This window comes from Delphinus delphis, chromosome 19 (genome assembly GCF_949987515.2).
Source record: "Delphinus delphis chromosome 19, mDelDel1.2, whole genome shotgun sequence".
In the NCBI taxonomy this organism is placed as follows: domain Eukaryota; kingdom Metazoa; phylum Chordata; class Mammalia; order Artiodactyla; family Delphinidae; genus Delphinus; species Delphinus delphis.
The window spans coordinates 50,075,991-50,103,984 of NC_082701.1; the positions used below are offsets into that span (position 1 = coordinate 50,075,991).

Sequence of the window (27,994 nt, forward strand, 5' to 3'; positions counted from 1 at the left end):
GTGTGGACATTCAGTGTTCTTGCTTGTAACAGGGGGGTGGTTATGAAGGAGCTCAGAAGTAGAAGAAGGAGATCCCAGAATGGTGGACCTGAAAGTGTTTTGCGACCTGTGAAACGAACACAGGTATCCGTGATCAGTAAAGCTGATTACAGGGAGCTCTCCGGTGGTCTAGTGGTTAGGATTCCAGGCTTTCACTGCCGTTGGCGAACTGAGATCTCACAAGCCGCAAGGCATGGCCAGAAAAAGAAAAAAAGAAAGAAAGGAAGAAAAAAAAGCTGATTATAATTCTCATGCATTTTTTTGTTTTTGTTTCTTGTTTTTGTTTTTTCAGTGTAAATATCAGGATAATCTCTATGCTTTCTTTTTTTTTTAATTTTTATCAGAGTATAGTTGATTTACAATGTTGTTAGTTTCAGGTGTACGGCAAAGTGAATCAGTTATACCTATACATGTATCCACTCTTTTTAAGATTCTTTTCCCATATAGGTCATTACAGAGTACTGAGTAGAGTTCCCTGCGCTATACAGTAGGTGCTTATTAGTAAGTCTCATGCATTGTTGCCAATCTACTTGTGTGACTGTAATAGGGAGAAGAAACTTTGTATTCTCTTACAAGTTAGTCACTAAAGGAATGTTGCCTATAAGCTTAAATTATACATAATGGCCCATCTCTGGGAACCCTGCCTCCCCAGGTAATGAGCATGAAGCTAAAATACCTTTGTTTCGCTAACAAGGAAACTTCCTGACCAGGCCCACCTGTGAATAGCTGCCGCAAGGAATAAATCCCTTCTGGAGTCTGACCAGAACCAGGATTTTTTCCCCTCCTCTTAGTATAAAAGAAGCCTGAATTCTAACTCGGGGAAGATGGTTCAGTGGGACGCTGGTCCGCCATCTTCTCAGTCTGCCAGCTTTCTGAATAAAGTCACGATTCCCTGCCCCAGCAACTTGTTACTCGATCTGTTGGCCTGTCGTATGGCAAGCAGTATAAGCCAGCCAGGGCTCTTGCTGCCCGTGGCCAGCCAGCTCTGCTTGGGGAATTTTTGGGTAAGGCCCTAGCAGCTGCTAGGACCGCTTGTCCTGAGGATGTTCCTTTTAAAGTTCCCGGAAGCTGCACTGGCTGTCCCAGCTCTGGGCAGTTGGAACAAAGGAATCAACATCTGGGAGCCAATGGGCTCCATACTGTAGGGTAAGTCACTCCAGTGTGTAAAGCTGGAAACTTTATTTCCTCTCTGTTTGGGGATTTTTTTCTCTAGAATAAGCTAATTTGTTTTGTATTTGAGTGGGGTACCATGTTGGAAAGAGGATGAGAGGAAATAGTTGGTGGACTTTTACCCGATTTGTGAACTGGTTCGTTTCTTTGGATGTGCTGGTTTGTGTGTGCTGGGTGTTTTTGTTTTTTGGGGTTTCTGTTGTTGTTGTTGTTGTTGTTTTTGGCTGCGCTGGATCTTAGTTGCCCCATGCAGGTTCCCCGACCAGGGATTGAACCCGGGCCCCCTGCACTGGGAGTGCAGAGTCTTAACCACTGGACCACCAGGGAAGTCCCTGCGCTGTTTGTTTTGTATTTATGTCTTTAAAAAATGGGGGGCTTCCCTGGTGGCGCAGTGGTTGAGAGTCCGCCTGCCGATGCAGGGGACACGGGTTCGTGCCCCGGTCCGGGAAGATCCCACATCGCCGCGGAGCGGCTGGGCCCGTGAGCCATGGCTGCTGAGCCTGCGCATCCGGAGCCTGTGCTCCGCAACGGGAAAGGCCACAACAGTGAGAGGCCCACATACCGCAAAATAAATAAATAAATAAAGGAGTTACTTTAAATACAAATTAAAAAAAGAAATTGGGTCATTTTTTGATGACAGTGGTGCTGCTTTAATCCGAGTGTGACGATGCATCCATGGCTTTACCCCAGCTAACTTTACAGACAAGTGTGTGGTAAGTAATACTATGTGTGGTCCTATTCACCTTGCAGTCAGCTGAAGTTCAGGCCCTGGTTCTCTCCATGTTTTAAGGAAGACTCGGTCCCAGGTCAAAACGGATGTAAGGCTACGTTAGTTGGGTAGGCAGACCTGCTGGAGGCAAACTCATGAACAGAGGTTAGTATAGTGCCCAAAGTTTTAATATAATTGGCAATTGCTGGGTCTTTTAGAGCATTTGCAGATTCTCCTGTCTGGGCAGACACCTTGAATGGCCTACTGTACAGCATTTCAAAGGGGCTTAATTTAAGCCTGCTTCTGGGAGCCACTCTGATCCCAGAGTTGCAGGGCAACTGGCAAGGCCTTATCCCGAGTTAAATTAGTCTCTCGACATATTTTAGCCGTGCTCCTTTTTAATGGATCGTTCCTTTCCTTGGTTTTTCCTATCAGTTGTGGTCTCCAGGATAAATATATTTTCCAATTAATTTGTAATGCCTTAATCCAAGTTGGGGGATTATTTCCTTAAGGAGGGCTTTAAACACTCCTGAGGCTTTTTCCGTCCAGGTGGGCTATGCTTCCACCCATCGTGACAAAGTGTCCACTCATACTAGCAGGTTATCTGAAATTTCCTGCAGCTCGAGGATTTGAGTGAAGTCTGTTTGCCAGGTTCCTCTGTGCTGAGTCCCCATCTGGGGAGGTCTGAAACCCCACGCTTTGGCCCTTCTTTGTCCTTTTCTACACAGGAGATCTTGCCCCAAAAGATGGACTGGATACTCTGGCATCTATAAGAAACTATTTCGGTGTAAGGTTCCCTACCTGGCATTCTAAAGGTTGTAAGAATGAGCAATTTTGTGCCCCTCCAAGGACTCCTGTGACTGGGATGGATTGAGATGTTTTCTGTGCCACTTTGGTGTTTACCAGAGTATGTTGCACCTGTAACAATGTTAATCAGCTCATTCCCCACTGTCAATTTTACCTGGTGCTCCTGTGGGGAAATTGGAATTGGGCACCTCAAGTCCAAGGGAGCCCCCCCGCCGGGCCTCTTTGTTCATCAGGGTGTTCCTCTCTTTCTACCATCTGAGAGCCTCCTGACTTTTATTGGTTTCCTTCCTATTTAGCCTATGGCAACCTTTTTTTCCAGTACCTTTCCTCCTTACAATAAGTGCATTTGTCCCTTTCCCAATGGTGGCTGACCTCTCTTTGGGTCACTCACCTTCTGGCGAGTGCCACTGACAGAAAAATGGCGTTGTCTTTTGCATCTTCTTTCTTCTGTTGTTCTCTGTTGTTGAACCCTTTAAAAGCAAGATCTACCAACGGAGAAGGGTTTGTTCCAAATTTACCATCTAACTTTCGTAATTTTGTTATGTCTGGGGCACTTTGCCCAATGAAGATCAAATTTACCATTCCAGTATTTTCAGGGGCCTCAGGATCTGCATCAGTGTAACATCTGTAGGCCTGATAAATCTTCATTTGGTTTTTGCTGAATTTCGTTCAAAATCTTGCTTGGATTCCCCTTTTCAAAGCCTTGCCAAGATGCACTCATGGTAGTGCTCTGATAAGGGCATTCCTCTCTCATCAGGGTCCAGTGGGCTTCAGGTGTACCTCGTGGGTCTGTTAGGTGGAGTTGCTTCCCTGGCCTGATTAACGACCATTCTCCTTTCATACAGCGGGTCCTCCCTGTGAACAAGTCTGAGGGGGGAGAATGGACTCTGCATCTGTAGAAGCCCAGTCTGCTGGCCGTTTGCATTCAGGCCCCTATGGGATAACAGCATAAGGGAAATTGCCCTGCCCCAGGAGTGCCTCCTGGCCCCAATTGGGTCGCATCTTAGATCGTGATACCACACCAGGTCCCTGTGCCCCAGGAACTAACACAGGATTTTTTTAATATATAAATTTATTTATTTTATTTTTGGCTGCGTTGGGTCTTCGTTGCTGTGTGCAGTCTTTCTCTAGTTGCAGAGAGCGGGGGCAACTCTTCGTTGTGGTGCGCGGGCTTGTCATTGTGGTGGCTTCTCTTGTTGTGAAGCACGGGCTTCAGTAGTTGTGGTGCTCGGGCTTAGTTGCTCTGCAGCATGTGGGATCTTCCCGGACCAGGGCTCGAACCTGTGTACCCTGCATTGGCAGGCGGATTCTTAACCACTGCACTACCAGGGAAGCCCCATTCCCCCTTTTTTTTTTTTTTTTTTTTTTGCGGTACAGGCAGATTCTGAACCACTGCGCCACCAAGGAAGCCCATGACCCAATTTCTGAGACGCCTAGAGAGTAATGGGTTTGTGAACCCTTAGATGACTTAAGGTTGCTCTTTATAATCTTAATACTTTAAAAAATTTCATTGTAGCTGAAGAAGGGTCAACCTATTTGTTTAATTTTGTCCAAATAGCACAGGAATTTAGTGTAATTCTGGCACCAAGTTAATTAATAGATAAGTATTGGGAACTGGAACCAATACCCCAAATTAAATTGCAAATTAGACAACAAAGGGCTAAGGGGTTTCATCAGGTTCAAACAGTTGTAGATAAAAAAGGAAAGGGGATTGTACAACTGACTAAAGATTTTAAGGAGTCCCTGTCCAAGGCTGATCAGTTCCATCCCATAATCACCTCTTTGTCACCCGTGTCCAGCAGGTAGTAGAGCGGTCTTTGTCCTTTTTCCCACAGGATTGTGGAATGGATCATTGACAGTAGGGAAGAACCTTTGTGTTCTATTACATTAATTACTAAAGGAATGTTGCCTATAAGCTTAAATCATACATAATGGCCCATCTCTGGGAACCCTGCCTCCCAGGTAATGAGCATTAAGCTAAAATACCTTTGTTTAAATCATACATAATGGCCCATCTCTGGGAACCCTGCCTCCCAGGTAATGAGCATTAAGCTAAAATACCTTTGTTTAGCTCACGGGAAACATCCTGACAGGGTCCACCTATAAGTGGCTGCAGGAAGGAAGAAATTTTTTGTTTTCTTGGCTGTGTGTTGGGTCTTCGTTGCTGCACACGGGCTTTCCCCAGTTGCAGCGAGTGGGGACTACTCTTCGTTGCGGTGCACGGGACTCTCACTGCGGTGGCTTCTCTTGTTGCGGAGCACGGGCTCCAGGCGCGTGGGCTTCAGCAGTTGTGACCCGCGGGCTTAGCTGCTCCGCGGCATGTTGGATCTTCCCCGACCAGAGCTTGAACCTGTGTGCCCTGCATTGGCAGGTGGACTCCCAACCACTGCACCACCAGGGAAGTCCAGGAAGGAGGAAATTAACATATCCCCTCCAGAGTCTGGCAGGAACCAGGACTACCTCCTCACCTTTTAGCATAAAAGAAGCCTGAATTCTGACTCAGGGAAGATAGTTCATTGAGACACTAGTCCACCATCTTTTTGGTCTACTGGCTTTCCAAATAAAGTTGTTATTCCTTGCCCCAACAATTTGTCACTTGATTTATTGGCCTGTCATGAGGTGAGCAGGAGGCGCTTGGACTCAGTAACGTGACCTTGGACCTGACCTGGAGTCCTCTTTCATACATTCTGGACGAAGGTAACTGCTTTGCTGGATCGGTGTGAGGAAGCAGTGTGTAAGGCAGAAAAAGTGCTTCCTACCCCGTAAGGAAACATGGGGAGTTTCTTAAATAAAGCAGATTCCTGGCACCCTATCTCTGCCATCTTACTAAATTGGGATTCTTTGGGGATGGAGCCTAGGAAACTGAATTTTAAATAAGCATTTCCAGTGACTGACTAGGGTGGTCCAAAGAGACTTAGGAAAGACTGAAAGGTGTGTGTGTGTGTGTGTGTGTGTGTGTGTGTGTGTGTGTTTGGGGTGGGGAAGACAGTACTTTCATATGTGGCCACAAGGTGGCAGCAGAGAGATGAGAAACTGATGTCTCCGGTGAGTGCTCCGCCCCCCGCCCCCGACCGGCTGAGAGTGGGCAGACATGGGGATGGGTTGCAGGAGAAGGTGGGCCCTGTACTGTGGCACCCTCTCCTTTGCCAGGTGGAGTTTGTTACTGCAGACTAACCCCCTGTGACCACCTGTCTCATTACCAGATTTTATGGACGCTCTGCTTTTGCCAAACTCTGCCGGCAGAAACTGCATTAGCGTGACCTTGGCTGGGCTGTGGGTGGTGGTGAGTATGGGCGGCAAGCGATGTCACCTGCACAGGGCAGCTGACTCAAAGGACACCAGTGCATTACTGGAAAGCAGGGCCCTCCACCCCCACTGCCAGGCTTGTGGTTCCAGGTGTTTCTTAAAAGACCTGTCCACCTGCATCAGGCCTGTTTCAGTCATGAGGGGATTGGGTCTGTGGCTGGGGAGCTGGCCAAAGCCCAGGCAAAGGCTGCTGGGATGGGGTGAGGGCAGGGAACTCAGGATGGGGCAGCTGCCTCTGGAAGAAGCCAGGATGTCCCTGGCTGCCGCCGTAGGGGTAGTAAGAGGATTAGGTGTCAGTCCCTAACCCAGCCCGGAACTAACACCCTCCTCCACTAACAGCCCCTTCCCCCGCACTCACAGCACCCTGGCCTGCCCCCGTCGGAGCTTGCCAAACTCAGAATAACCCCGGGGACCAGACCGTGGGATGGCAGGGACTCTGCTCAGTGCCCTGCTCCTCTTGCAGCTGCTCGGTATGGACCAGGGTCGGGGGAAGTGGTCGGACACACACACAGGATACTGACATAAAGGGACAGGACAAAGACAGACTGAGATGTAGACGGAGACACGATATTTGGTCCCCAGGCACATCACTGGTTTGGGAGACACACGGAAAAATACACAGCCTCAGACAGAGACAGACAGAGAAGCAGAGCCATGCAGATCCAGAGACAGAGAGGAGAGGCTCCTTAGCCTCTCCGTTTCCAGTGACCCCACTGCTTGGCCCCACCCTCAGGCAGAGGTGAAGGGAAGAACGAGGAGCTGCGTCTTTACCACCACCTCTTCGACAACTATGACCCAGGACGCCGACCAGTGCAGAAGCCTGAGGACACTGTCACCATCACCCTCAAAGTCACCCTGACCAACCTCATCTCACTGGTAAGATACCCCCACCGTCACCCCAAGCGCCATCTCTGAGCCTAAAGTCCCACTTCTGGTCCCAACCGCTGAGCTCTATCCTAAAGCTGGCTTCCATCATCCTAATCTCCCATCCGCAGAATGAGAAAGAGGAGACCCTCACCACCAGCGTCTGGATTGGAATCGTGAGTAGAGTGTGGGGAACAGTGTGAGGTCTTGTCCAGGGGACCCTTTTCTCCCAAACTCCTCTTGGGTACCAAGGCACACGTCCTTCCGTCCCCCTCCCCTTCCCCCACCCTTAGGACTGGCATGATTACCGACTCAACTACAGCAAGGGCGATTTTGGGGGCATAGAAACCCTGCGGGTCCCTTCAGAACTCGTATGGCTGCCAGAGATTGTGCTGGAAAACAAGTGAGGACGGGGCCAGACTGGAGGGAAGCCGAGGCCTGGGGGGCTGGGCTGGACCTGGTTGGGGCAGGTTGCTTGGAGGGAGAGGGGGCCACAGATCTGCGCAAACCCTTGGTTTCCCGGAGCCCACAGTATCGACGGCCAGTTCGGTGTGGCCTATGAAGCCAACGTTCTGGTCTCGGAGGGCGGCTACGTGAGCTGGCTGCCCCCGGCCATCTACCGAAGTATCTGCGCCGTGGAGGTCACCTACTTCCCTTTCGACTGGCAGAACTGCTCTCTTGTTTTCCGGTGGGAAGCGGCCCGGACCTTTGTGGAATTACGGGGGCAGGGGGTGGGGCCAGGTGTGGGCGGGGGGGGGGGGGGGAACTTCTAATCCGGGGCGGGGCTTTGTGCTGGAGGTGGAGCTAGACATTCGAATGGGGTAAGGCCGCCCTAGCGGGTTAGAAGTAAGTGTAGAAACCCAGGTGTGGGGGCGAGACCTGGGTTGACGGGTGGAGCTTAATTCCCCTGCCAGATCCTTCTAGGGCGGGGCCTGAGGCTGAGGCCCGAGTCCCAGCCTCTGTGGTGGGGGGGTCATGGCCCCGGCTCTGCAGCTCGCAGACGTACAATGCAGAAGAGGTGGAGCTCGTCTTTGCTGTGGACGACGATGGCGACACCATCAGCAACATAGATATCGACACTGAGGCCTATACTGGTGAGGCCCCCTCCTGCTCAAAAAAACTCGCTTCTAGACGGGTCCAGAGAGGGGACTTGTAGAGTGGGGCTGCCCCAAACCATCGATGCTGGGATTGACTTGGCAACCCTGCTTTAACTTGACCCTTTCCTGAAATCATTCTTGATCGTCGGACTAGTCCAGCTTGCTCGCTTGTGGTGGTTCCCTAATCTCTCTGGGAATGCCCCTTTCTGACCAGCCCAAACAATCCAGACCACCTGCCCCACCCACCCTTGTCCAGACGGTTTGCATCCTCTCTTCGCCTGGAGTTGCAGGCCCCCCGCGGTCAGATGAGGGGACGGAGAGCAGAGCAGCGCGCCCCACCTCCGAGAGCCAGCTGACCGCGCCTCCCGTCCCGCAGAGAACGGGGAGTGGGCCATCGACTTCTGCCCCGGGGTGATCCGCCGCCACGACGGTGGCTCTAATGATGGTCCAGGGGACACTGAAGTCATCTACACGCTCATCATTCGCCGGAAGCCGCTCTTCTACGTTATTAACATCATCGTGCCTTGCGTGCTCATCTCGGGCCTAGTACTGCTCGCCTATTTCCTGCCGGCACAGGGTATGGAGTCGCCCAGACCCCAAACCCGGGCTCCCTCCTGGGGGGCGGGGCCTGCTCTCACCAGGTACTCCCTCCAGCCGGCGGCCAGAAATGCACCGTCTCCATCAACGTCCTGCTCGCCCAGACCGTCTTCTTGTTCCTAATTGCCCAGAAAATCCCAGAGACATCTCTGAGCGTGCCGCTGCTGGGCAGGTGGGCGCAGGGTGGATCCCGGTGGTGCCTACGTGGGGCGTGGCCAGTGTGAAGGGCGGAGCCAGATGAGCATGGGGTGGAGCCAAGGGGCTCGTTGGGAGGGCCCAAACCTAATGACTCTGGGAGAAGCCTCAGCTGCCTCATCCCCGCCTGGGCTTTATTTAGATGCGGGGTGGGGCTGGGATGGTGGTGGCTTTTCCGGTCCCCCGTCCTCCGTAATGCTGCTGGACGCCACCTGGAGGTCTCCGGAGTATCTCTGTTGGGGGCGGGCCGGCTTAGTGCCCACCCAGCCCCGCCGCCCCTGGCCCCCACCTCTCCCCTCATCTTGAACTCACCGGTTCCCCGGGGGTGCCGAGGCCCAGCTGGCGTCGCCACTGTTGCAGGAATTAGGCGGATCCCTGCAGACCTCGTGCACAGAGGCATAGCCGCGCCCCCTGGAGCAGAAGCCGGGCGCTCGCGCCTGCCGCAGACCCCGCTTGCCGAGCCCCCTGCCCCGCGGCCTGGGCTACCCGGGCCAGGGCTCCACTTGGATCCCCGGCGTCTAGTCGCCGCACCTCCTGCTGCACCCACAGGGCTGAGATCTGCAGCGGGGGTGCAAGAGTTGGCGGGAGTGCAGAGGTCCCTGCTCCTGCCGCTCGATCCCCCTTCCCCGCCCCTCCTCAGCACCCCCGGCACCCCACCTCTAACGAGGTGGCCCCGAAGTTCACTACGGTGGCCGCGGCTTCTCTTAGCACCAGCCCCAGGGTGGGCTTCGGGGCGGGCGGCTTCTCTGGCTCTCGCGGCTCCAGGGACTTCTGCTCTCCGAACCGCTGCTCCAGATATTCATGGGCCGCGGCCACAAGTTCCAGGGAAGATAGAAGTGGGGGCTGGAGGGCCGCCTGGAAAAGCACAGGGACTGTGGGGTCATCAGGTCAGAGGTCAGAGGTAATGGGGGGACGCTGGAAACCTTCCCAGAGCGTTTCAAGGTGCCACCCTTGGGGGTGGAGGGTGGGTATCGGCGTAGGCGCACCTCCGTGGAGCTGTGGAAGTGGCAGACCCACAGCAGGGTTTCCAGGGAGCTGGGGGTATCCTTCATGGTTGCCACCGGCGGTGCGAGGGGGGAGAAGGGCGGGGGGGACGCGTCTGGCCCCGCAGAGGAGCAGCAGCTAAGGGGCGTAACTCCACTCCTTGCGGAGAGGTGCGTTTGTGAGGTTAGAGGACTAGTGGCCCCCTCTGTGGCTCAGGGGAAGTGGGGAGGCTGCGACGTCACGAACTCCGGGCTCCTCAGGTACCTCATTTTCGTCATGGTGGTTGCCACGCTCATTGTCATGAATTGCGTCATCGTGCTCAACGTGTCTTGTCGGACGCCCACCACTCACGCCATGTCCCCGCGGCTGCGCCACGTAAGCACCGGGTGGAGGGGGCTCCGGGCGGGAGGCGGGGCTTCGAGCTAACCTCCCGGCCGCACCCCCCCACCGGCCGCCCACCCACCCAACCCCAGGTCTTACTGGAGCTGCTGCCCCAACTCCTGGGCTCGGGCGCACCCCCCGAGGTCTCCCGGGCCGCCTCGCCCCCAAGGCGGGCGTCGTCCTTGGGCCTACTGCTCCGCGCGGAGGAGCTGATACTGAAAAAGCCGCGGAGCGAGCTCATGTTTGAGGGGCAGAGGCACCGGCACAGGACCTGGACTGGTGAGCAGTGGTCCGAGCGGGCCAATGGGGGCACCTGCAGCGGGAGAGGCTCCTAATCACCCCCCACCCCCCGGGGTCGCTCCCACCAGCTGCCCTCTGCCAGAGCCTGGGCGCCGCCGCCCCCGAGATCCGCTGCTGTGTGGATGCCGTGAACTTCGTGGCCGAGAGCACGCGAGACCAGGAGGCCACCGGCGAGGTGGGGCAGGAGCCGGAGAGGCTGGGTGGGGAGCTGCTGGGGGCCTCCGCTCTCCCAGACTCGTGCACCAGGCTCCTGCTGCTTTTAGGGACTCAGCTTTGCCCGCCCCTTCCCCAGGAGGTGTCCGACTGGGTGCGCATGGGGAAGGCCCTCGACAACATCTGCTTCTGGGCCGCTCTGGTGCTCTTCCTTGTTGGCTCCAGCCTCATCTTCCTCGGGGCCTACTTCAACCAAGTGCCCGAACTGCCCTACCCGCCCTGTATGTAGCTGTGAGCCTGCAGCCACGGTGACAAACGTTCCCACCCATCTCCAGGAGGAAATCTGAAAAACAAGTTGCTGCCACTGCTTTATTTCGATCCTTTCGTACTGCCAACGATAAATCTGTATTCAGCCTCGCGAGAGTCGTATGTGCGCACGTACGTAGGTCTGGCCACCAGGCAGACAGCAGCCGGAGTTGGCAGATGGTTCAGGAAGGCTCTTGCATGTCAGCCCTCCGGAAGGCAAGAACCATCCTCAATTCATTCTTCCCAACCTCCCAGTTTTTCTTGGGTCCCAGCTCCATGTGACCCTCTAGCCCTGTGAGCCTCTAAGAGATCTTTATCCATTTGTTGCCAAACAGGAGCGACCCCGCCCCATGCAGGACTCGCATATAGAGAGGCTCGAGCCAGGCGCCTTCATGGCCTGGCCAGGCTGGAGTGGGTAGAAACCAAATGGCCCCTGTGCAGGGCCCCACAGGTTTAAGCCTGAGGATGCCCTTGCCCTCCCTCAGTTGTTTCCTCTAGGTTTCCTCGGCCCAGCAGTGCCCATCCACCCCCTCTCCACCAAGGCTCACTGACTGCAGATTCCACACCACCGTGCCCCCTTCATCCCAGCAATGCTGGTGGGCCCTGGCTAGTACCTGGGATGCTGAGAGAAAACAGAATAACGTAAGGCCTGAAATGGTGGGAGCTGGTTGAATGGTCTTTATTAACAAACGGAGATCTCCAAGGCCACTACATTGGGGAGTGGTGGGGGCAGGGAGGGGCCGGGGCTACTCGCTGCTCACACTATATACAGATGCAAGCAAGGGGGTATGGAGGGTGAGCGCTCCCTGCTCCCTCCCTCCACCAGGGAAGGGCAGAGGCTACAAGAGACAGGGGTTGGAAAGGGGTAAATGTTTTGGCTGGCGGGGTCCCCCCTCCATTCCCTGGGGTTTGGGGGGAGGGGAATCATTAAAGTGCTTTCAGAAAATGAGGAAATGGTCCCTGCCCCTGGAGTGGCTGGTGACCCCCCTAAAACCTAGGGCCCAGTGACCCCCCCCAGGGTCTGGTACATTCAAGGGGGGAGCCGGCTCCCCTGACGTGCAAATAAAGGGGCCCAGGGCCCTGCCGAGTCAGCAGCAGTGGGGTATGGGGTCCAAGCCCCAAGCACTCTCCTCTTAAGTGGAGAAGGGGGGGTGGGGCTAGGCCCACTCAATTCCTGGTAAGGGGAAGCTGTGCCTCTCCCCAGAAGTTGGGACAGGCACAGTTTTGGGGAGAGAACATGTTGGGGAAGAGGATGGTCACGTGATCACAAAAGCATCAGGGGTCAGAGGTCACGTTCCCAGCAGGCTCCAGTGAATCAAACCAGTAAAAGCAAAGCCCAGGGAGGGAAAAGAAGGGCGGCCCGGGAAGTCTGGGTGTGGGGGGGGGGGGAGAGCTGGTCCACGCGGGACAGCCCCGTCCAGGGCCCCGTCACCAGTTCATGATGCAGTTACGGTTCAGGGTCATGAAGTAAACTTGGCTGCTGCCCCCGGAGCGGACTGAGGCAAAAAACACCTGGGTGGAGTAGGAACAGAAGTCATCAGGGATGCGGGGGTGGGGGGGGGGGAGCGTCTCAGTTAACCAGGAGAAGGGGAGAGAGAGACTGCAGAGCGGAGTCCCTCAGAGTGCCCCCCAGCCCCTCTGAAAGGCGGAGACACTCGGGGAAGTGGGCAGCAGGCCGACCTCCCGGATGAAGGAATCTGAAGAGTTCTCAGAGAGGGAAGACGAGGGAAGGGCAAGCTGTGACCACACAGTGCGCTCCCTGGAGGCCTCCTTCCAGGAAGACCCAGAACCACCCCTCCCCCAGCTCTGCCCAGGGACCCAGGTCCTGGGGGCCCACCCAGTGCAGGAGCCCGGGCCCCTTGTCATTCCCACCTTGTCATTCCGCTCACACAGGAACTTGAGCCTCTGGGCTCGTTTGTGCATGAAGACCCCGTCTAGGTGGCCCGTCTCCACGGAGCGGATCTCAATGGCTTTCTCACCCCAGCCCATGATCTGGTTGGAGCAGATATAGGCTGGGGGGGAAGGGAGTGGAGGGGCAGTGAGTGGGCTGCAGCCCAGCTCGGTCGGGGACACAGGCTTGGAGGGCGGGCACCTCACTCACCCACAGAGGTGGGCATCTCTCCCCACTGCAGCACCACGTCCTTAATGATCCGCCCATACGTGTTGACATAGACGCCCTCATCCTCGTAGCACAGCAGCATCTCCATGCCATCCGTGTTGGGGAGGAAGATGATGGCGTGGGGCGTGATCTGGCTCTGGATCTGGGAGGAGAAGGTGGGCTGGAGGCCCCAAGTCTGGGGCACAGACTGGTGGCCCCAGTCTGTCCGCAGCCCTGCCAAGCTTACGTGCACAGGGATGTAGATGTCATAGCTGTTCCCCGAGTCGACATCCACAGCATGGAAGCCGGCGCTGGAGCCATAGATGACCTTGAGCCTCTGTCCCTCCTCTACCGTCAGGTCCACCAGCAAAGGGCGGTGTGGGAGGTCAGCAAAGGACTATGGAAGACAGAAGGGCTTAGGGGACGCGGGTGGAGGAGCCAGACCTCGAAACAGTGTTGGGGGCTGAGGCTGGGGTTACCTTGAAAGCCATGAATTTGTGGTAAGGTTTGGGGGCCCAAGCATACACCTCCACAGAGTTCTTCAGGGCGATGACCAGGAATTTGATGCGTTCATATTTCACTGCGGGCAGGAAGGAAGAGGGATGCAGCAACTTCCCTTCTTGGGCTGCAGCCCCTCCCACAGGTCTGTCTGTACCCCCAGCTGTGTGCCCCCCCCCATCTCTGGCTACAAGGCTTTCTTAGCCAAGGCCCCTGTTTCTTTCTCTTCTCATAAACAAAGGTGCCCCGGCCACTGTGTCGTGACCTCCTCACCAACACGGTAGTGCCCGCAGCCCTCCATGTCCCCCACAGTGGTCCAGCCCTGCTTCTTCTCCACTTCTGGGTCATTGTGCAGGATCTTGTTCCGGAGCCAGGACAAATAATATACCCGCAGTTTGTTCCTTTTCCCTGAGGGACAGACACACACACCCCTCTCATCGGAGGTCCAGCTTCTGCCTCCCCGCCGTCCTTCGGGTGCGAACCACGAGGGGTGAGAAAGTGCGGCCCCACCTTCCAGCTCCTGGACCAAGGCTGCCCTCCTCCCAGACTGAAGGTGGTGACGGAGGGCCCAGGGGCTGAGCCCTCCTCCCGGCCTTGCCCTCCACACACACCTGAGATGGTGATGAGCAAGTTGAGTCCCTCCAGCACATCCATTTGCTGGAAGCGTCGCCGCCCGATGAGTCCATACACCTTGCCCTGCCCACTTCGGTCCAGCAACATCAGCCCGTTCTCCGTGCCCACCAGCAGGTTGACCCCTGCAATAGGAGCCCTTGGGCAGATCAGAGGCAGAGCCAGGCCCTCGCCTGACCAGGAGCATGGGGGCACACCAGGCCCCTCCTTTCCTTCCCAGTCCTGGCTTACCCCAAAGGGCCGCACAGAGGATCTCGGAATTGAAGCGCTTCTTGTACTTCCGAATCTCGGGGGTTTCGCTGTGGGCCCGGGTGTTGGTGGGGTTCACGTTGACCACAGAGCCTTTCCTCACGTCATACTGCAGCTGATCGAGCCGACTGCCCTCTCCACCCACCAGGGCTGCCAGAAGGATGAGAGGAACGGGCAGTAGGCTGCAGCCCTCTCACCCCGTCTCTCTTTACGCCACACCCCAGGATACTCAGAATGAAAGGGAAAGACTGGAGAACGGAGGAGGCACCTGGAGGAGTTTAAACAGGGCCAAAAGGGCTGGCAAAGTCCTCGTTCTGTCATGCGAGTCCCTGAGCCACCACTGAGCATTTTTTCTCTTGGGTCAAGGGGGCCCCTTGGTGCCAGGGCAGGTTCAGGCCACAGGGGAGGCCGTGACCGCTTTGTGAAGCCCAGTCATCAGAGGCCCACCCACGGCCATCTCCAGATCTCTCGTCTCACCTGTGATGGGGATGGTGTCCCCACTGCCTCCAGGCTGGTAGATCCCCAGGTCCACAAACATCGTGAACGAGCTCTTGCCAGGGGCCTTTACCAGCCCACGAGACTGGTACTGCGGGGTGGGGGCGGCAGTGAGGCAGACACACCAGACCCCAGCCCTTGCCCTCCCCCTCCTGTTGTAACCTGGCCAACCAGCTCCCCAGGGCTCCACCCTGCTGACCACAGCGCCCCCAGCACCCCTGGGTCTCCTGCCCACGGCCAGTGATCTCTTCTCGCCCTGTGGAGCCACCTTCACTGACTTACATCACTGCCTCCATCCTTCAAGGGGGGGCTTTGACCTTTGCTGCTCTCGGTGGGCGAGTGGCTGGGCTGGACCACATCTGGCAGGTTCGTGTAACCGTTGCTATCAGCATGCAGCAGGCTTCGCTCCTCTTCAGGGGTCTAAAGGAACAGAGAGAAGGGGGCCAGTGCTGGGGCCAAGGAGGTGCACGGCAGGCTGGGGAAGAACGGGGGGGTCCACTCACGCGCTGGACCACCATGGTGCCACCCCCATAGGGGGTCTGGGTCCCGGCTATCTCCTCCACGTCATGGACCACCATGGTGCTGACACTGTCTGTGTCTCCATCGCTGCTGTGGGAGAGAGGAAGGTCAGGAGGCCCTCCAGGCCCTGCCTGCCACCCAAGTGCCACCCGAATGCCACAGGGAGCAGACGAGAGCCGGAGGACTGGCGCCTTCAGTGTCTGTTGGAACACGACGCACTCAGCCCTCACCCGGCAGCCCTTGCCCCCTGCCCAGCACTCGGGGAGGGCTGGCCGCACAGAGGCACCTGAAGAGGCCCCCCCGACTGACAGGACAGTGAGAGAGAGCTGGGGACACCAGCCCCCAGCCCTGTACCCCATTCTCTAGGGAAGGGGAGGAAGAACTGACCAGCAGTGATAGCCGGGGACCCTCCTCTGGGAAAAGGGAACCACCTTCCCTCAAGCTGGCTGCAACTCCCCCGCCCCCAGGATGCCCCATACCGGCCCCCAGGGGTATCTCTGCTCCCCTCCGACGGTTCGCCGTTGCTCTCCTCCTCGTCGTCCTCGCTGCTCTCCACCTCCTCGCTGGACGACGAGTAGTCCATGGCCTTCTTGGGAGGCCGGGGGGCCTCGTCCAGGGTCCGCTCTTTCAGCAACACAAAATCCTGCAGGGGAGGAGCTGCGTGAGGGGAGAGGCGGTGGTACGAAGGAGGCCACAGAAGGGCAGGGTAACAGGAGGGGCTCCCGCCAGCAGGCCCCTGCTCACTAACCTCACCAATGGCTCGCTTATAGCTCTGGGAGGGGCCGTGGGGGAAAAAGGGCAGCCAGGAAGAGGCAGGAGAGAGGTTAAGAAAGGTTAGTAACTGAGAAGCACCCCCCTGTTAGCCCACAGACCCTCCCGTCACAGATTAATGAAGGCCCTGACCCTGGAACCCAGCTCCCTGGGGCTCAAGAGGCTCCACATCGGCCCCAAAGCCCCAAACCGGGAGAAGGCAGGGCCGGAGGTGCCACCCGATGACTTACTGCGGGCCGGCCTGGCCGCGAGCGGTGGTCATCGGGCTTGGCTTTGCTCCCAGGGGAGAGCACGGGGGAGCTGTCCAGTTTGGAGGCTAGAGGTGGCGGGGTGGGGGAAGGGAGGTCACTGACACCTGCACAGGGGGTGGCCTCAAGCCCAGCCCGCTCCCCACCCCACCCCCACCCAGTCGGGAGCAGCCGAAGGCAGGGTCCACCCTGATGGAGGCTGCCCGTGAGGCCCGTGCACGTACCTCCCACCCGGTTCCGCTCCAGTGAGCCAGCCTGGGGGAGGTGCCCGTGAGAGGCGGGGAGGACACTGTCCGAGCGCTCCCAGCCAGGGTCGCTCCTCCTGAGGTCAGGGTTACTGTGGGAGGGGCAGAGGCAGGGTCAGGGAGACGGGGTGTCTCTGCCTGGGGAGGCTGAGCTGCACCGCAGAGGGAACCATCACCAGGAGGAAGCAGGTGGCAGAAGTGGGGGTGGGAGTGAGTAGTGGGGGGACAACTCCATTACCTACAAGCGTTGGGCGGGCCAGGGGGCTGAGCAGGGGGCCCTGGAGGCTTGGGGTTGCCCCGCTCTGCCCGCCTTTGCAGATAGATTTGCCAGGCGGAGTTGCTGCGAGGTCTGTGGAGGGAGCACAGGGGTGCCGGGGGCGGGGGCAGGGAGGGGGCTGAGGTGACTGGGTCGGGGCTTGCCCACCCCTAGGCGGGTAACCTGGCAAACTCCCCTCTGCCCCCCACGCCACTCCCTGGGCTGCCGCCTGCCCGCACCCAGGGGTTACCTGGCACGGACAGCCTGGGCTGGCCGGGACCCTCCAGCCCCACTGGTGTTAAGGGCAGTGGCGATAGATGAGGTCCTCTGAGGCACCTGAGGAGAGAAGAAAGGAGTCAGTGCTCTGTGCTGGGCGCCTGGCGGACACTTGTCCTCATGGAGACACTGGAAGGGGCCCTCCCCACCTTTACGGAGAAGCAGACTGAGGTCGGGGAAGCTAATGAATTTGTCTAAGGTCACGAAGCTGAGAAACAGCAGAGCTGGGATCTGACCCAGAAAGTCTGGCCCCTGGCGCTCCCCAGACACCCTGGGCACTCTTCCACTCCCATATGCACCACGGAATCACCGGGACACACTCGGGTGGCAGCCCGCCCACCAGACATCAGGGTAACGCCTGCAGGACGCGCCGTGCTAGACGCCTCGCCCTTCTGTTTCCTTCCAACCCCGAACCCGTGTCTACCTCGCCTGCCGCCCGCTCCCCCTCCGTTCCCCTCCCGTACTATTTCTCTGCCCTTGTGCGGCTCAGCAGGGCTGTCCTTACCTTGGGAGGGGCCTCATTATCAGGCCGGACCCAGGCTGGGGGGTTCGGGCTGGGGCCAGGCCCTTCGGAAGTGGGGTCTGAGTTCTGGCGGACGACGCCTCCTCGGGCACTAGGCGTGGCAGTGGGTGCGGGCACGGCGGGGTCGGGGTCGTGTGAGGCTGGGAAGGCAGCCAGGTTTCGGGTGGGCTGGTCCTGCAGGGACTGGGATCGGGGTACAGGCGCTGCATATGGCTTCAGTGGGACCCGGTGTGCCACCAGGCTCTGCGGGGAGAGACCAGGGAGGGTGGGCTGCCTGCTCTGTGGCACGTCCCCACCTGGGAGCTGGGGCTTGGGCTGGGAGGAAGGGGCAAATCAAGCCTCTGGCTTCCAATTATCCATTGAAAGGAGCTCCTAGAGCCCAAGAACAGGTAAGACACAGAAACAGACATGTGCAGCCGCCTGTCTCTGCCCACGTATCCTGAGGTCTGTGATCCCTGGCTAAGGGCGTGTGCATGTGTGTACACGAGACGTAGCTGTGCTGCGTGAGGCCCCCTGCGTCTGTGTGTTAAGACAGGAACAGGGAGAGACTCACCTTGTGTGGTCCCTCCTGGGGCTCCACCGGCCTCTGCATAGGAGGAGTTTGGGAAAGGGGTCCTGGGGGCCCAGGGGAGGCCTGGGGGACGGGGGGCTCAGGCCCTGTGCTGCCTGGCTTGGTCTTGGCCAAGGGAGAGTTCTGCTGCTTGTTCATCCTCGTTCTCTCTTCTACCTGTGATGCAAGAGGATGCCAAGCAAGACAACTTTTGTCCTGTTCTCAAAATCGAGGTCCAGACCTCTCCAGCCCTCCACCTGCGCTGCGTGCCCCTTTCCCCTTCCCAGCGCCCGCCTGTGCGGAAGGACCATGCTTGCAGCTATCAGGCCCCAGGCGGATGGAGTCTCAGGCGGCAAAGGGGGCAATGAGTACCTCTCGGGCCCAGGCCGGTTTGTCAGCAGGGTTAATGCCCCGACCGTAATGATACAGGGGCTTCCTGTCCCCGGGCAGGATCTGCTGCTGTTGCTGCTGCAGGGACTTGAGGTAGGCGTGCTCCTGCTGCAGCTGCCTCTGCAGGCGCTCCGACTGCCGCTGCTCCTCCAGCTGCTTCCTCTTGTATTCCTGGGCCCAAGGGTAGGGAGAGAGGGCTCAGCAGGGTGTGGCACCGGAAGCTAGAGCACGCATGCCCTTCCTTTTCTCCAACTGCCTAGAGAGGCGATGTCTTCCCTCGATGCTGGGGTGAATCCCTTCCCCTGAAGGGTTCCCATCCCATTCCAGCAGAGACACTGAATACGCATCTTCCCAGAGGAAGCTGGGGACCCCGTTACCAGCAGTAGGGCCTGTTCCTGGAGCAGCTGTTGCTGAAGGATCTCGAGCTGTCGCTGCTCCTCCTCTAGCCTGTGACGGATATACTCCTGGGGGGGCGGGGTGGGGGGCAAAGGGCAGGGAAAGAGGGAGAGGCAGAGGGGGGCGGCGGCGGCAGCGGAGGAGTGGGCGGACAGGGTCAGTGGGGTGAGGATGAGGAGGCGGTAGAGTAATAGAGAGGCCGGGTTGGGGGTGGGATGAGCCCCGCAGAGAGCAGGGAATGAGGAGGAAGCCGGGGTGCAGGCCCCACGAGGGAAGGTGCAGGGGCCAGGGGGCAGGGGTGGGGCAAAGAGATGGGAATGAAGGCACAGAGACAGGAGGAGGGCAGGGAGCCAGGGTGGGGGGTTGAAGGGTGGGAGAGAACAGAGAGAAAGAGTGAAGCTGGAAAAGATAGGAGGAATCTCGGGGTAGGGGGAGAAGGGGAAGGGGGCTGGGGAGCAGGGGAGGCAGGCAGCGGGAGCGGGGGCGGGGGGGGGGGGTGTCCGGTGTGCGCTGGGGGCGTGCGCTGGGCGCGCTGTACCTGCTCCCGCTCAGCCTGCCGCCTCTCCTCCTCCCGCCGCAGGGCCTGCATGTCCTCGCGCCGCCGCTGCTGCTCCTTCTCCTGCAGCTTCCGCTGCTCCCGCTCCCGCCGCTGTTGCTGTGGGGGTAGAGCCGTGTGGCCTTAAGGGCTGCACCAGACACGGGGACAGCACAGCCCCAGAAGGCGGACCCACCCCGGCCCACTTCTGGAAAGCGGATCCCTACTGGACAGTGCGGGCTGGTCTCCATCTCACTGGGGATGGAGGTGAGAGAGCGTGGCTTCAACTTGTTTCTACAAACCTATCTACCCTCACGTAAGCGCCCACGGGGGGCTTGCCTTGCGAGAAACTTCTGTCTAAGGTGGCTGTGAGCTTCAGACTACAGCCGCTGAGAGGTCGCCTACTGCCCTTGGGCGGGCCGAACTGCATAAAACTGTCTGCTATCCACTCCTCCACCAAACAAACAGAACCTAAAGTCAACAACAACCTCCCCGCCCCCCAGCCCCACTCCTGGCCTCTCAAATCTCGGCCCAAAAGCCCAAAGGGAGTGGGCCGTAGTGCTAGCCCTCAGCCACCAGAGGGCACCAGGGGCCCATGCACAGAGAAGCAACTTCGGGACCTGGCCGGCAACCTTAAGTGAATGTGACCTGGGCTGCATCACTACTAGCCCAGGTCACATTCACTTAATAACTTTCACAATCTTTCTGCTTAAAAAAAAAAAGAAAGAAAGAAAGAAAGGGAAGGAAAGGGAAAGAAAGAAAGAAAGAGCACAAGCTCTAAGGATCCAGCAGGCCTGCTTCAGGAAACACCTTGGTAGACACAATTTTTGGTTACTCTGCTACCTGAATACAGTATTTATTAAGAAGAATTTTTACTAGGTTTTCCTGCAAATCATTCTTTTGGTCAACAAAGATAGGGGCCCACTTTGGGGAGTAGTACATGGGCAGTGCGGCTGCTTCCATCTATCTCCTATTGCTTAGAGAACTTTTAAATTAAGTTCAGCTCTGCATGAACTTTGGAATCATGTAATTGTTTCAACAAAAAACCCATCATTTAAGGCAAAATTTTAACCAATCTATACACCTCCTCTTCCCCCACCATGACCCCTCCAAAATAAATACATTTAAATATATATGCATCAGATACAAAGTATTTATTTTTTAAGTTGGTGATTTAAAAAACTGCCCCTATTTAAAAATGAGATTCTCAAAAATAAATAAATAAGATTCCCTATAAATTAAAATGAATTTCTCCCACCCACCTCCAATGAGTGCGATTGACAAGCCTGTACAGAGCAAATGTAAGCCCAAACAACCAAAGGTAAAAGGAGGGTCTTTAGAAGGATCTTCTTCATGTTCAAAGGGAGCAGCTGCTGGAGAGACCGATGCCCAGGGCACTGAAGTGTTAGTACACAGACCCCCAGCTCCCCGGGACTGAAGGTAAAGGAGCAGACAAACCCGGACTGGAGGTTTACGTGCAGAAACAAGGAGCGGGGACAGTGTGGCTTTTCAGAAAAATCTCTGCTCTGAAGGGACGCTGATGGCACAACCACCTACGTAGGGCTGGCGGGTACGCCTAACAGAGGACAGAGCCCTCCTATACAAATCTGAGAGCAAGAGGCTGGGAAGGCCCCACTCACGCCCTCTTTTCCCTGCTGTCCTAGGGGGACCAGGGGTAGGACCAGTAACCTGGTCAGGAGGCCCTTCCGGGAGGACCCCGCCCCCTCAACACCCTCCGCCCCTCAAGTGCCCCGCCCCCTCAACACCCTCCGCCCCTCAAGTGCCCCGCCCCCTCAACACCCTCCGCCCCTCGAGTGCCCCGCCCCCTCAACGCCCCCACCCCACCTCCTCAACCCGCCGCCGCTCTTCCTTCTGCTCCTCTATGCGTCGCTGCCGCTGGTGCAGCAGGTGCTTGATGTGCGCCTCTGGGTCTCGCTGTTGCTGCTGCTGCAGCTGCTGCTGCTGCTTTAAAGCCTCAGAGTTGCTCTTGTTCTCCTGCTGGAGCCGGAGGAATTCCCGGCGGAGGGTCGACTCCCCCGGCACATTCATGATGGAGCTGGGTCAGGACCGCACACGGAGGATCGGGGTCAGAACCCACCCTCATCCCTGGGAGCCCTAAATGGGCGCTTCACCCGACCAGGCCAGACGGTCTGCCTCTGGCCACTCCCGGGTGACCTGCCCTCCCTCTGCCCCCTTTCAGGCCCTGATTCCTTTAACATCCCAGCCTGCAGCCCTGAATCCCCCTCGCACACCTCTTGCTCATTCGTTCGTTCCATTCCATCTAGCACCCAGGGATTCCATCTTATGGGTCTACCTGTCTGTGCCCACCACCCCCAGACTGAGTCCCCAAGCCAAGGACCACTGTTGCCCCCGCAGACGGTAAGCGACGGTCCCCAACCTCCGCCTGCCAAGCCCACCTTGGCTCTCCTTCCTCTCCATGGCTGTCGTCTTCCTCTTCGCTGCCACTGTACTCATATTCTGTCTCCTCTGCAGGGGGGGAGATCACTGCTGTTTCTTCACCCAGTGCCCCAGACCCCACCCTGGGCTAGGGAAACCTTAGATGGGGATAACCAATAAGGTCTGTCTGGATGGCCACGCTCCTGGGTCCCCACCCGCCTCCTTGGAGTAACGGGGTGATGGTGGGTCGCAGGTTTGGGCCTGGACACAGATGCGGGATTAGACCCCACCGTGGGCGGGATGTGGTGGGAGGTGCACACGCACTCACACATGCACGTGCTCAGCATGAGCCCTCCTGTGGAAGGCGGACTTAAATCAGGTGGTGACAGAGGAAAAAGCCCTCTGGGGTTGGAAGTTTGGGAAAGGAGATCTCTTTGGACAGGGAGAGCTGGGGCTGGAAGGGGGCCTGAAGGGGAGCCAGGAGGAGCCAGGGCTGGTGAAGAGGAGCAGGGGCTGTGTGTGTCCCAGACCCGCCACCTCCCTCTGCCCACTGACCTTTCTCGCCTCGTTTCTTCCGGGATCGGTCGATGTGGTCCTTGAGTTGGATGCGGACCTGCCGCTCGGTGGGCTGGTCGCGGATGAACGGGAACTTGAGCAGCTGCTCCGTCGGTGGGCGGCTCAGGTAAGTCTTGATGAGACACGTGTCAATGAAGTCGATGAACTTCTTAGACCTGGAAACGATGGTGGCTCACACTGGGAGGGCCCCCTCGGAAGGGGGGTGATTCCAGGAGGAAGGGGGGAATCCACCCTGACTCCCCTCCTGTCTCCCCCGTATCCCAACACCAGGCTCCTGGCTCCCCAGCTGCAGTGCCGCCCCCGCCCGCCCCCTCTTCTCTGGTGCAGACCCACACCTGGGTGCAGGGGGTGAGGTGGAGGCCTTGTCCGAGGGCCTCCTTCCTAGACGCCAACCCCGCAGAGACCTACCATTTCTTGGACTTGAGCCTGGGTGGCGGGTTCCGGGGGATGAGGAAGAGGGCTCGCATGGGGTGCATGTCACACAGAGCTGGCGCACGGAAGAGACGCAATCAGCCCCTCCCGCCCGGCCAAAAGCCTGCAGTCCTCCTCGCCACAGGCCTCCCGCGACCCACCTCCTCCCTATAGCTCTTTCTGGGCCCTCCCTTCTCTCCCAGGCTCCGCACTTACGGGGGGCTCCCTCTGCCATCTCGATGGCTGTGATTCCTAAAGACCAAATGTCACTCTGTGGAGGCAAGAGAAGAGGGACAGGTGAACGTTCCTGACCACTCTTCCTGGTCCACGCCCTTCGTGAGGCCCCTGTGCTCCAACCTGCGCTGTCCTCCAACTCCCCCAACCTTCCCATCCGTACTTTCCTGACCACAAAACGTTCCTCGACCTCTCACTGCTAACACGACCCTAGGTCGTCATTTTGCTCCCCAACCTGCTCAAGCTCCCCCTAGTTTTCAATCCACCCACTGCCCCCACACCTCCTTCCTGCCCTTGGCTGCCTGCACGCGCCTACTCTCTGCTCCGTACCCTGTAATCGTAGGTGGCATCAGGGTTCTCATCGCAAGCGATGACCTCGGGGGCCATCCAGTAGGGGGTCCCGATGAAAGTGTTCCGCCTGCCCACGGTGCGGTCCAGCTGCGCGCTCACCCCGAAATCCACTGGGAGGACAGAGGGAGAGGCTGTGATGGAGCACCACGTCTGCTCCCTCGTCTGTGCTGGCGTCCGCGAGTCCTACCTGGCCACTCCCGGCCATCTCTTCACCCCATCAACATCCCAAAGACCCTGACTTAGTCTTCCTGCGTCTGGGGGAAAAACCAAGGTGAAAGGACCAAGGGACAGCATTCCAGGCGGAAGGAGCCAAACAATCCCATCTCCCCAGAGGGGCCTGCACAGCACCTGGGACCTAACAGGGAGCAGGAAAAACAAGTTCTCGGGTGATTTTCAGCAGAAGGAGAGGAGCAAACCTCCCAGCCCATGGGTAGTTGGACTTGGGCCACCGGAGGGAGTGAATAATGGGGCCCATTCCGTGCTGGAGGTCAGAGGGCGTCGGCGTACCTAGCTTGACCTCGGCATTCTCTGTCAGTAGCACATTCTGCCCCTTGATGTCTCGGTGGATCACCTTGTGGGCGTGGAGATGGGCCAGACCCTGGGGCAGGAGAGGGGGAAGGAGCCTTGGTGTTAGAGGACAAGGATGTGAGCCGAGGGGAGGGGGAGGCATCAGTCTGGGCTGGGCTGGGCTGGGCTGAGGGAGCTGCCCCTCTCCACCCAGGGGCCCAAGTACAGGCTGAACTTTGCGGGGAGCTTCCTCAGAGTGGTGGCTCTGGAGAATCCAGCTGCCAGGTTGCAGGTGGAGAAGGGGCGGTGCTGGGAAACAGAGGCGCCCATTTCCTCTGAGTGTTCTCTAAGGTTGGCACTCAGCCTCCACCCCCACCGGCATCAGGCCCTCTGCTCCTTCAAGAGGGCACAGTTCCATCTCCTTCCCCGTGCGTGCGGGGAGGGTCCACGTCCAGGGAGACGCTCCACAGGGGCTGGCCCAGGAGGAGGAGGCGGGGAGGGCCCTGGCACTCACCCGGAGAATCTCCCTGCAGATGTAGGCGATACAGTCCTCCTTCAGGGCGTTCCCTTTCGTGTTCTTCACCAGGTCTGTCACAGAACCAGCACCACAGAACTCCATCACCAGCTATGGTCCCAGGGAGGCACCGGAAGGAAAAGCATCTGTCAGGCAAGGCCTCCTTCCCCTGCCAGGCCCCTGGAGGAGGACTGGAGTCCTTGGGGCCAGAACTGGTATGAGCTGGAGAGCAGGGGCCGTGAGACCCCTCATAAAGGCTACAGAACTTGCTGAGATCAGGGAAGAAAGGGGAAGGGGACACATCTGGGAAAGGCAAGGTGGGCGGGCTGAGGGAGATGGTCTGGGTCCTGAGTAGGAGCCCAAGGAATCCCTAAAATTGTAGACAAAATGATGTGGGTTTGTGCATTTTCCCTGGGGAAGGGTCCGAAGCTTCCATCAGATCCTCACTGGGATCCGTAAACCCCAAACGGTTAAGAACCCCTCCTCTGGAGCAGGGGTCGGCTAAGAACCCCTCCTCTGGAGCAGGGGTCGGCAGTCTACGGCCAGGAAGCTAAGCGTGGTTTTTACATTTTTAAATGGTTGGAATAAAAAAATCAAAGAAACGGGACTTCCCTGGTGGTCCAGTGGTTAACATTCCATGCTTCTACTGCAGGGGGCGCGAGTTTGATCCCTGGTCAGGGAACTAAGATCCCACATGCCACGGCCAGAAAAATTTTTTTAATTTTTAAAAATATCAAAGGAAGACTCGGATGAAATTCAAACCTTAGTGTCTTACATAAAGATCTTTGGGGATCCAGTGACACTCCTATTCCCATGTATGCGTTATCTATGGCTGAGGTGAATAGTTGTTAGAAACTTTATGACCCACAGAGCCCCAGATATTTACTAGCTGGCCCTTCACAGAAAAAGTTGGCCAATTCCTGACCGAGAAAGAAGAAAGGGGCTAAGAGTCAGAAGTCCCCAGGTCTGCTAGAGACAAAACAGTGCACGGGGCTACCAAAGAACTGCAGGAGGGAACCTGGGAGACTTCGGCAGAAACTATGCAAACAGGCAGGGCCGAGGCAGGGAGATGAGAAGAGCTCCCGGCTGGTCTCCTCTAGGGACCCAGAGGCAGCGGCCAAAAAAGTCCCAGGGGATCAGTATGCCTGTCCAAATGTTTTCACTGTACATTTTCTAAAAGCCGCATCTAACGCAAAAAAAAAAATGTTGGCTGGGATACATACATTTGTGTGCACACTAGAGGTAATTTGCATACGGCCCGCATCTGGGGCCTCCAACTCCCACAGCAGAGCACAGGGGGAGGAGGGGAGGATGGTGTCCATCAGGTCCACAGCGGGGCACCTGGTCACTAGCGCTCAGCTTCTAGCCCTCAATGACCACCCACTACACACTACCTGACGTGTTACTCACCTTTCTCTGTGTGTGTGTGTGTGTCTGTCTCCCAAAAAAAGACTAAGTGCCTTGGAGGCAGGGACCACGACTCATGACGATCTGTGCAGGGTACATAGAGGGTGCTCAACAAGTACTTGTCTGGCAACTGCTGGGAGGGGGGACCTGGCATGAGCTCCAGCCCCCCCAGCCATGGCTATGCTCCCTTCTGCCCTCTCCTCTGTGCTGGGCTGAGCACCAGAAAGGGTGAGGCTGGGGAATCAGCTGGCACCAGTGCCCAGGCTAGGGAGGGCGACGACTCTTAGGAATGTTCTTGGCCAGGAGAGAATCTGGGGGAGGCCTAAAAGAGCTACAGCAAGCTGTGGCTGAGTAATCGTCCACAGTTTTGTGCACTGCCAGGAGGGGTTCGGGTCTTGCCAACACCCACAAATATTTTGATGTGTTGCTTTCCCAGGAGCTGTGCACAAAGGCGGGAGAATGGATGGACTAACTGGGGGAGGGGCAGGTGGGCAGGCCAGGGGCGCGTCTCACCCAGAGCTGGTCGTCGTTCCCAGGGGGGCTCTTCTTGATGAAGGCCCCGTAGTAGGTGGCGATGTTGCGGTGGTGAGAGTATTTTTTCAACATGTTGATCTCCTGCTTGATCTCTTCCTCCTCATCCTAGGTGAATCCGGGGAGGTGAGCCCTGAGAGTCCCTCCCAGCCCCCTTCTCAATGCTCTGACCCTCCCTCTGCCCCACACAGCTCCCTACCTCCGTGACATCCATGACCTTGATGGCAGCCAGCTGCCCGGTCTTGACATGCCGACCCTGCAGGACAGAGAGCCAGGCATGGAGGGATCAGGGTCTATGCTCAGGAAGGGCTTAATATGGGAGAGGCCACAACTTTTGGCTGTCTTCTGTCTTACAAAGTGCCCCTCATGGTGGCTAGACACCTCAGTTTATGGGTTGGTCATAGACAGAGGGCTACAGGAAAACCACCGAGGCTGGATTCCACGTGCTACGCTGGATAAAGATGAAGGGTCTCCTCCCCTGAAATGCTGAAGAGGGATGAGTGAGAGACCCTTGGGCTCTGCTCCAGGCACTCTGGCTTAGACGTCCCAGTTTGAAAGTTAGAATGGGGAGTAAAAGATACCTGTCCATCCTCAGACGGAGCTGGAGGGAGCTGGGGGACGAGGCTGGGAGGGCTCTGCCTCTCTAGCATCTTCTATGCAAGACAAACTGCCTGGGTGCTTTCCTGATCCATCCCCTCTGGTCAGGAGGCCTTTCCCAGAATCACCACCCCCACAAGGCTTTTTATTATTGTCCACAGGAAAGAATAGAGCTGAGATTTTAGGGAACTCGGAGGAACACAGAAGGGCTGACTGACATGTCAATGCCATCACCGGTGCTAATGGGAAGAGACTTCTTCTAGAGTGTGTCCCTGCCACCACCCCCCCACCGCCCCCCATCCTTCCGAAATTCCTAGCAGGAGCCATCTCAGGCTTGGGTATGAAAGTCCAAGGCTTCCTGGGAAAGAGTGGGGTCGGGGTATTGCCAGCCATGGATTATTTTTATCCTCAGCAGTCTTTCACGACCCCAAGCCCAGAGAAGCAGTAGAACACAGAGCTGCTATTTCCATGGCAACAACTAGGCAAGAGATGGGGGGATGGGGGGGCGCCTGCATCCCAAAGCTTACAGGGAAGAAGGGTAAGAGACAGGCAGGTGGTCCCAGTGACCCAGGAATCGCAGGCCCCTGAGATGCAGAGGAGACTTGTGAAAAGACCGAGCATCGTATCTGGAGACAAGGCAGCCAGGTATGTGCTCTGGGGCAGCACCTGCCTTGAGCATCTCTCTGCTGCAACTGCCTCCCCCCAGTCAAGTGTGACCAGTGGTCAGACCACGTGAAAGGGCTGGGCTGGCCAGGCTAACAGCCACAATCAGTGGTCAGGGAAATGCCACTTCTGTGGGGGGAGAAGCGGCCCCAAAAGCAGAGGGCCTGAGCGCGGGCTCCAGCCCTGCAGCAGGCCACTCAGGGGAGCTCAAGACAGCTG

General features: G+C 57.5%; 3 protein-coding genes across 15 annotated transcripts in view; 1 reads left to right on the forward strand and 2 right to left on the reverse strand.

Annotated features, from left to right (window-relative positions):
- The first annotated feature begins 5,566 nt into the window (after nucleotides 1-5,566).
- Nucleotides 5,567-11,431, forward strand: CHRNE (cholinergic receptor nicotinic epsilon subunit). The gene is made up of 13 exons (XM_059996815.1): nucleotides 5,567-6,008; nucleotides 6,392-6,501; nucleotides 6,765-6,907; nucleotides 7,027-7,071; nucleotides 7,189-7,298; nucleotides 7,428-7,583; nucleotides 7,889-7,989; nucleotides 8,369-8,569; nucleotides 8,647-8,761; nucleotides 10,029-10,143; nucleotides 10,242-10,428; nucleotides 10,518-10,624; nucleotides 10,742-11,431. The coding sequence occupies exons 2-13, from the start codon at nucleotides 6,456-6,458 to the stop codon at nucleotides 10,889-10,891; spliced, it is 1,476 nt and encodes a 491-aa protein (XP_059852798.1). The 5' UTR covers nucleotides 5,567-6,008; nucleotides 6,392-6,455; the 3' UTR covers nucleotides 10,892-11,431.
- On the reverse strand, nucleotides 9,112-9,836 carry C19H17orf107 (chromosome 19 C17orf107 homolog). The gene is made up of 3 exons (XM_059997564.1): nucleotides 9,771-9,836; nucleotides 9,442-9,639; nucleotides 9,112-9,342 (listed from the first exon to the last, which is right to left on the reverse strand). The coding sequence occupies exons 1-3, from the start codon at nucleotides 9,834-9,836 to the stop codon at nucleotides 9,148-9,150; spliced, it is 459 nt and encodes a 152-aa protein (XP_059853547.1). The 3' UTR covers nucleotides 9,112-9,147.
- Nucleotides 11,432-11,571: 140 nt separating the features above from the next.
- MINK1 (misshapen like kinase 1) overlaps nucleotides 11,572-27,994 on the reverse strand; it is a 48,189-nt gene continuing 31,766 nt past the window's right edge. Inside the window, exons 3-34 of one of the 13 annotated variants that reach the window (XM_059996802.1) lie at nucleotides 26,715-26,771; nucleotides 26,498-26,623; nucleotides 24,578-24,688; nucleotides 24,064-24,154; nucleotides 23,536-23,666; nucleotides 23,188-23,242; nucleotides 22,969-23,047; nucleotides 22,540-22,715; nucleotides 22,005-22,074; nucleotides 21,433-21,643; nucleotides 19,591-19,707; nucleotides 19,034-19,120; nucleotides 18,639-18,827; nucleotides 18,270-18,443; nucleotides 17,699-17,899; nucleotides 17,168-17,253; nucleotides 16,900-17,010; nucleotides 16,641-16,753; nucleotides 16,399-16,484; nucleotides 16,146-16,169; nucleotides 15,877-16,040; nucleotides 15,382-15,487; nucleotides 15,161-15,298; nucleotides 14,861-14,969; nucleotides 14,366-14,533; nucleotides 14,116-14,259; nucleotides 13,778-13,912; nucleotides 13,486-13,586; nucleotides 13,254-13,403; nucleotides 13,010-13,169; nucleotides 12,781-12,920; nucleotides 11,572-12,420 (exon numbers count right to left, since the gene is read on the reverse strand). In XM_059996802.1, the coding sequence (XP_059852785.1) occupies nucleotides 12,337-12,420; nucleotides 12,781-12,920; nucleotides 13,010-13,169; nucleotides 13,254-13,403; nucleotides 13,486-13,586; nucleotides 13,778-13,912; nucleotides 14,116-14,259; nucleotides 14,366-14,533; nucleotides 14,861-14,969; nucleotides 15,161-15,298; nucleotides 15,382-15,487; nucleotides 15,877-16,040; nucleotides 16,146-16,169; nucleotides 16,399-16,484; nucleotides 16,641-16,753; nucleotides 16,900-17,010; nucleotides 17,168-17,253; nucleotides 17,699-17,899; nucleotides 18,270-18,443; nucleotides 18,639-18,827; nucleotides 19,034-19,120; nucleotides 19,591-19,707; nucleotides 21,433-21,643; nucleotides 22,005-22,074; nucleotides 22,540-22,715; nucleotides 22,969-23,047; nucleotides 23,188-23,242; nucleotides 23,536-23,666; nucleotides 24,064-24,154; nucleotides 24,578-24,688; nucleotides 26,498-26,623; nucleotides 26,715-26,771 (3,894 nt within the window). In that variant the 3' untranslated portion in view covers nucleotides 11,572-12,336. Of the gene's footprint in view, nucleotides 12,421-12,780; nucleotides 12,921-13,009; nucleotides 13,170-13,253; nucleotides 13,404-13,485; nucleotides 13,587-13,777; nucleotides 13,913-14,115; nucleotides 14,260-14,365; nucleotides 14,534-14,860; nucleotides 14,970-15,160; nucleotides 15,299-15,381; nucleotides 15,488-15,876; nucleotides 16,041-16,145; nucleotides 16,170-16,398; nucleotides 16,485-16,640; nucleotides 16,754-16,899; nucleotides 17,011-17,167; nucleotides 17,254-17,698; nucleotides 17,960-18,269; nucleotides 18,444-18,638; nucleotides 18,828-19,033; nucleotides 19,121-19,590; nucleotides 19,708-21,432; nucleotides 21,644-22,004; nucleotides 22,075-22,539; nucleotides 22,716-22,968; nucleotides 23,048-23,187; nucleotides 23,243-23,535; nucleotides 23,667-24,063; nucleotides 24,155-24,577; nucleotides 24,689-26,497; nucleotides 26,624-26,714; nucleotides 26,772-27,994 lie in introns of all 13 variants that reach the window. The other 12 variants (XM_059996799.1, XM_059996798.1, XM_059996804.1 and 9 more) reach the window with 12 other exon arrangements.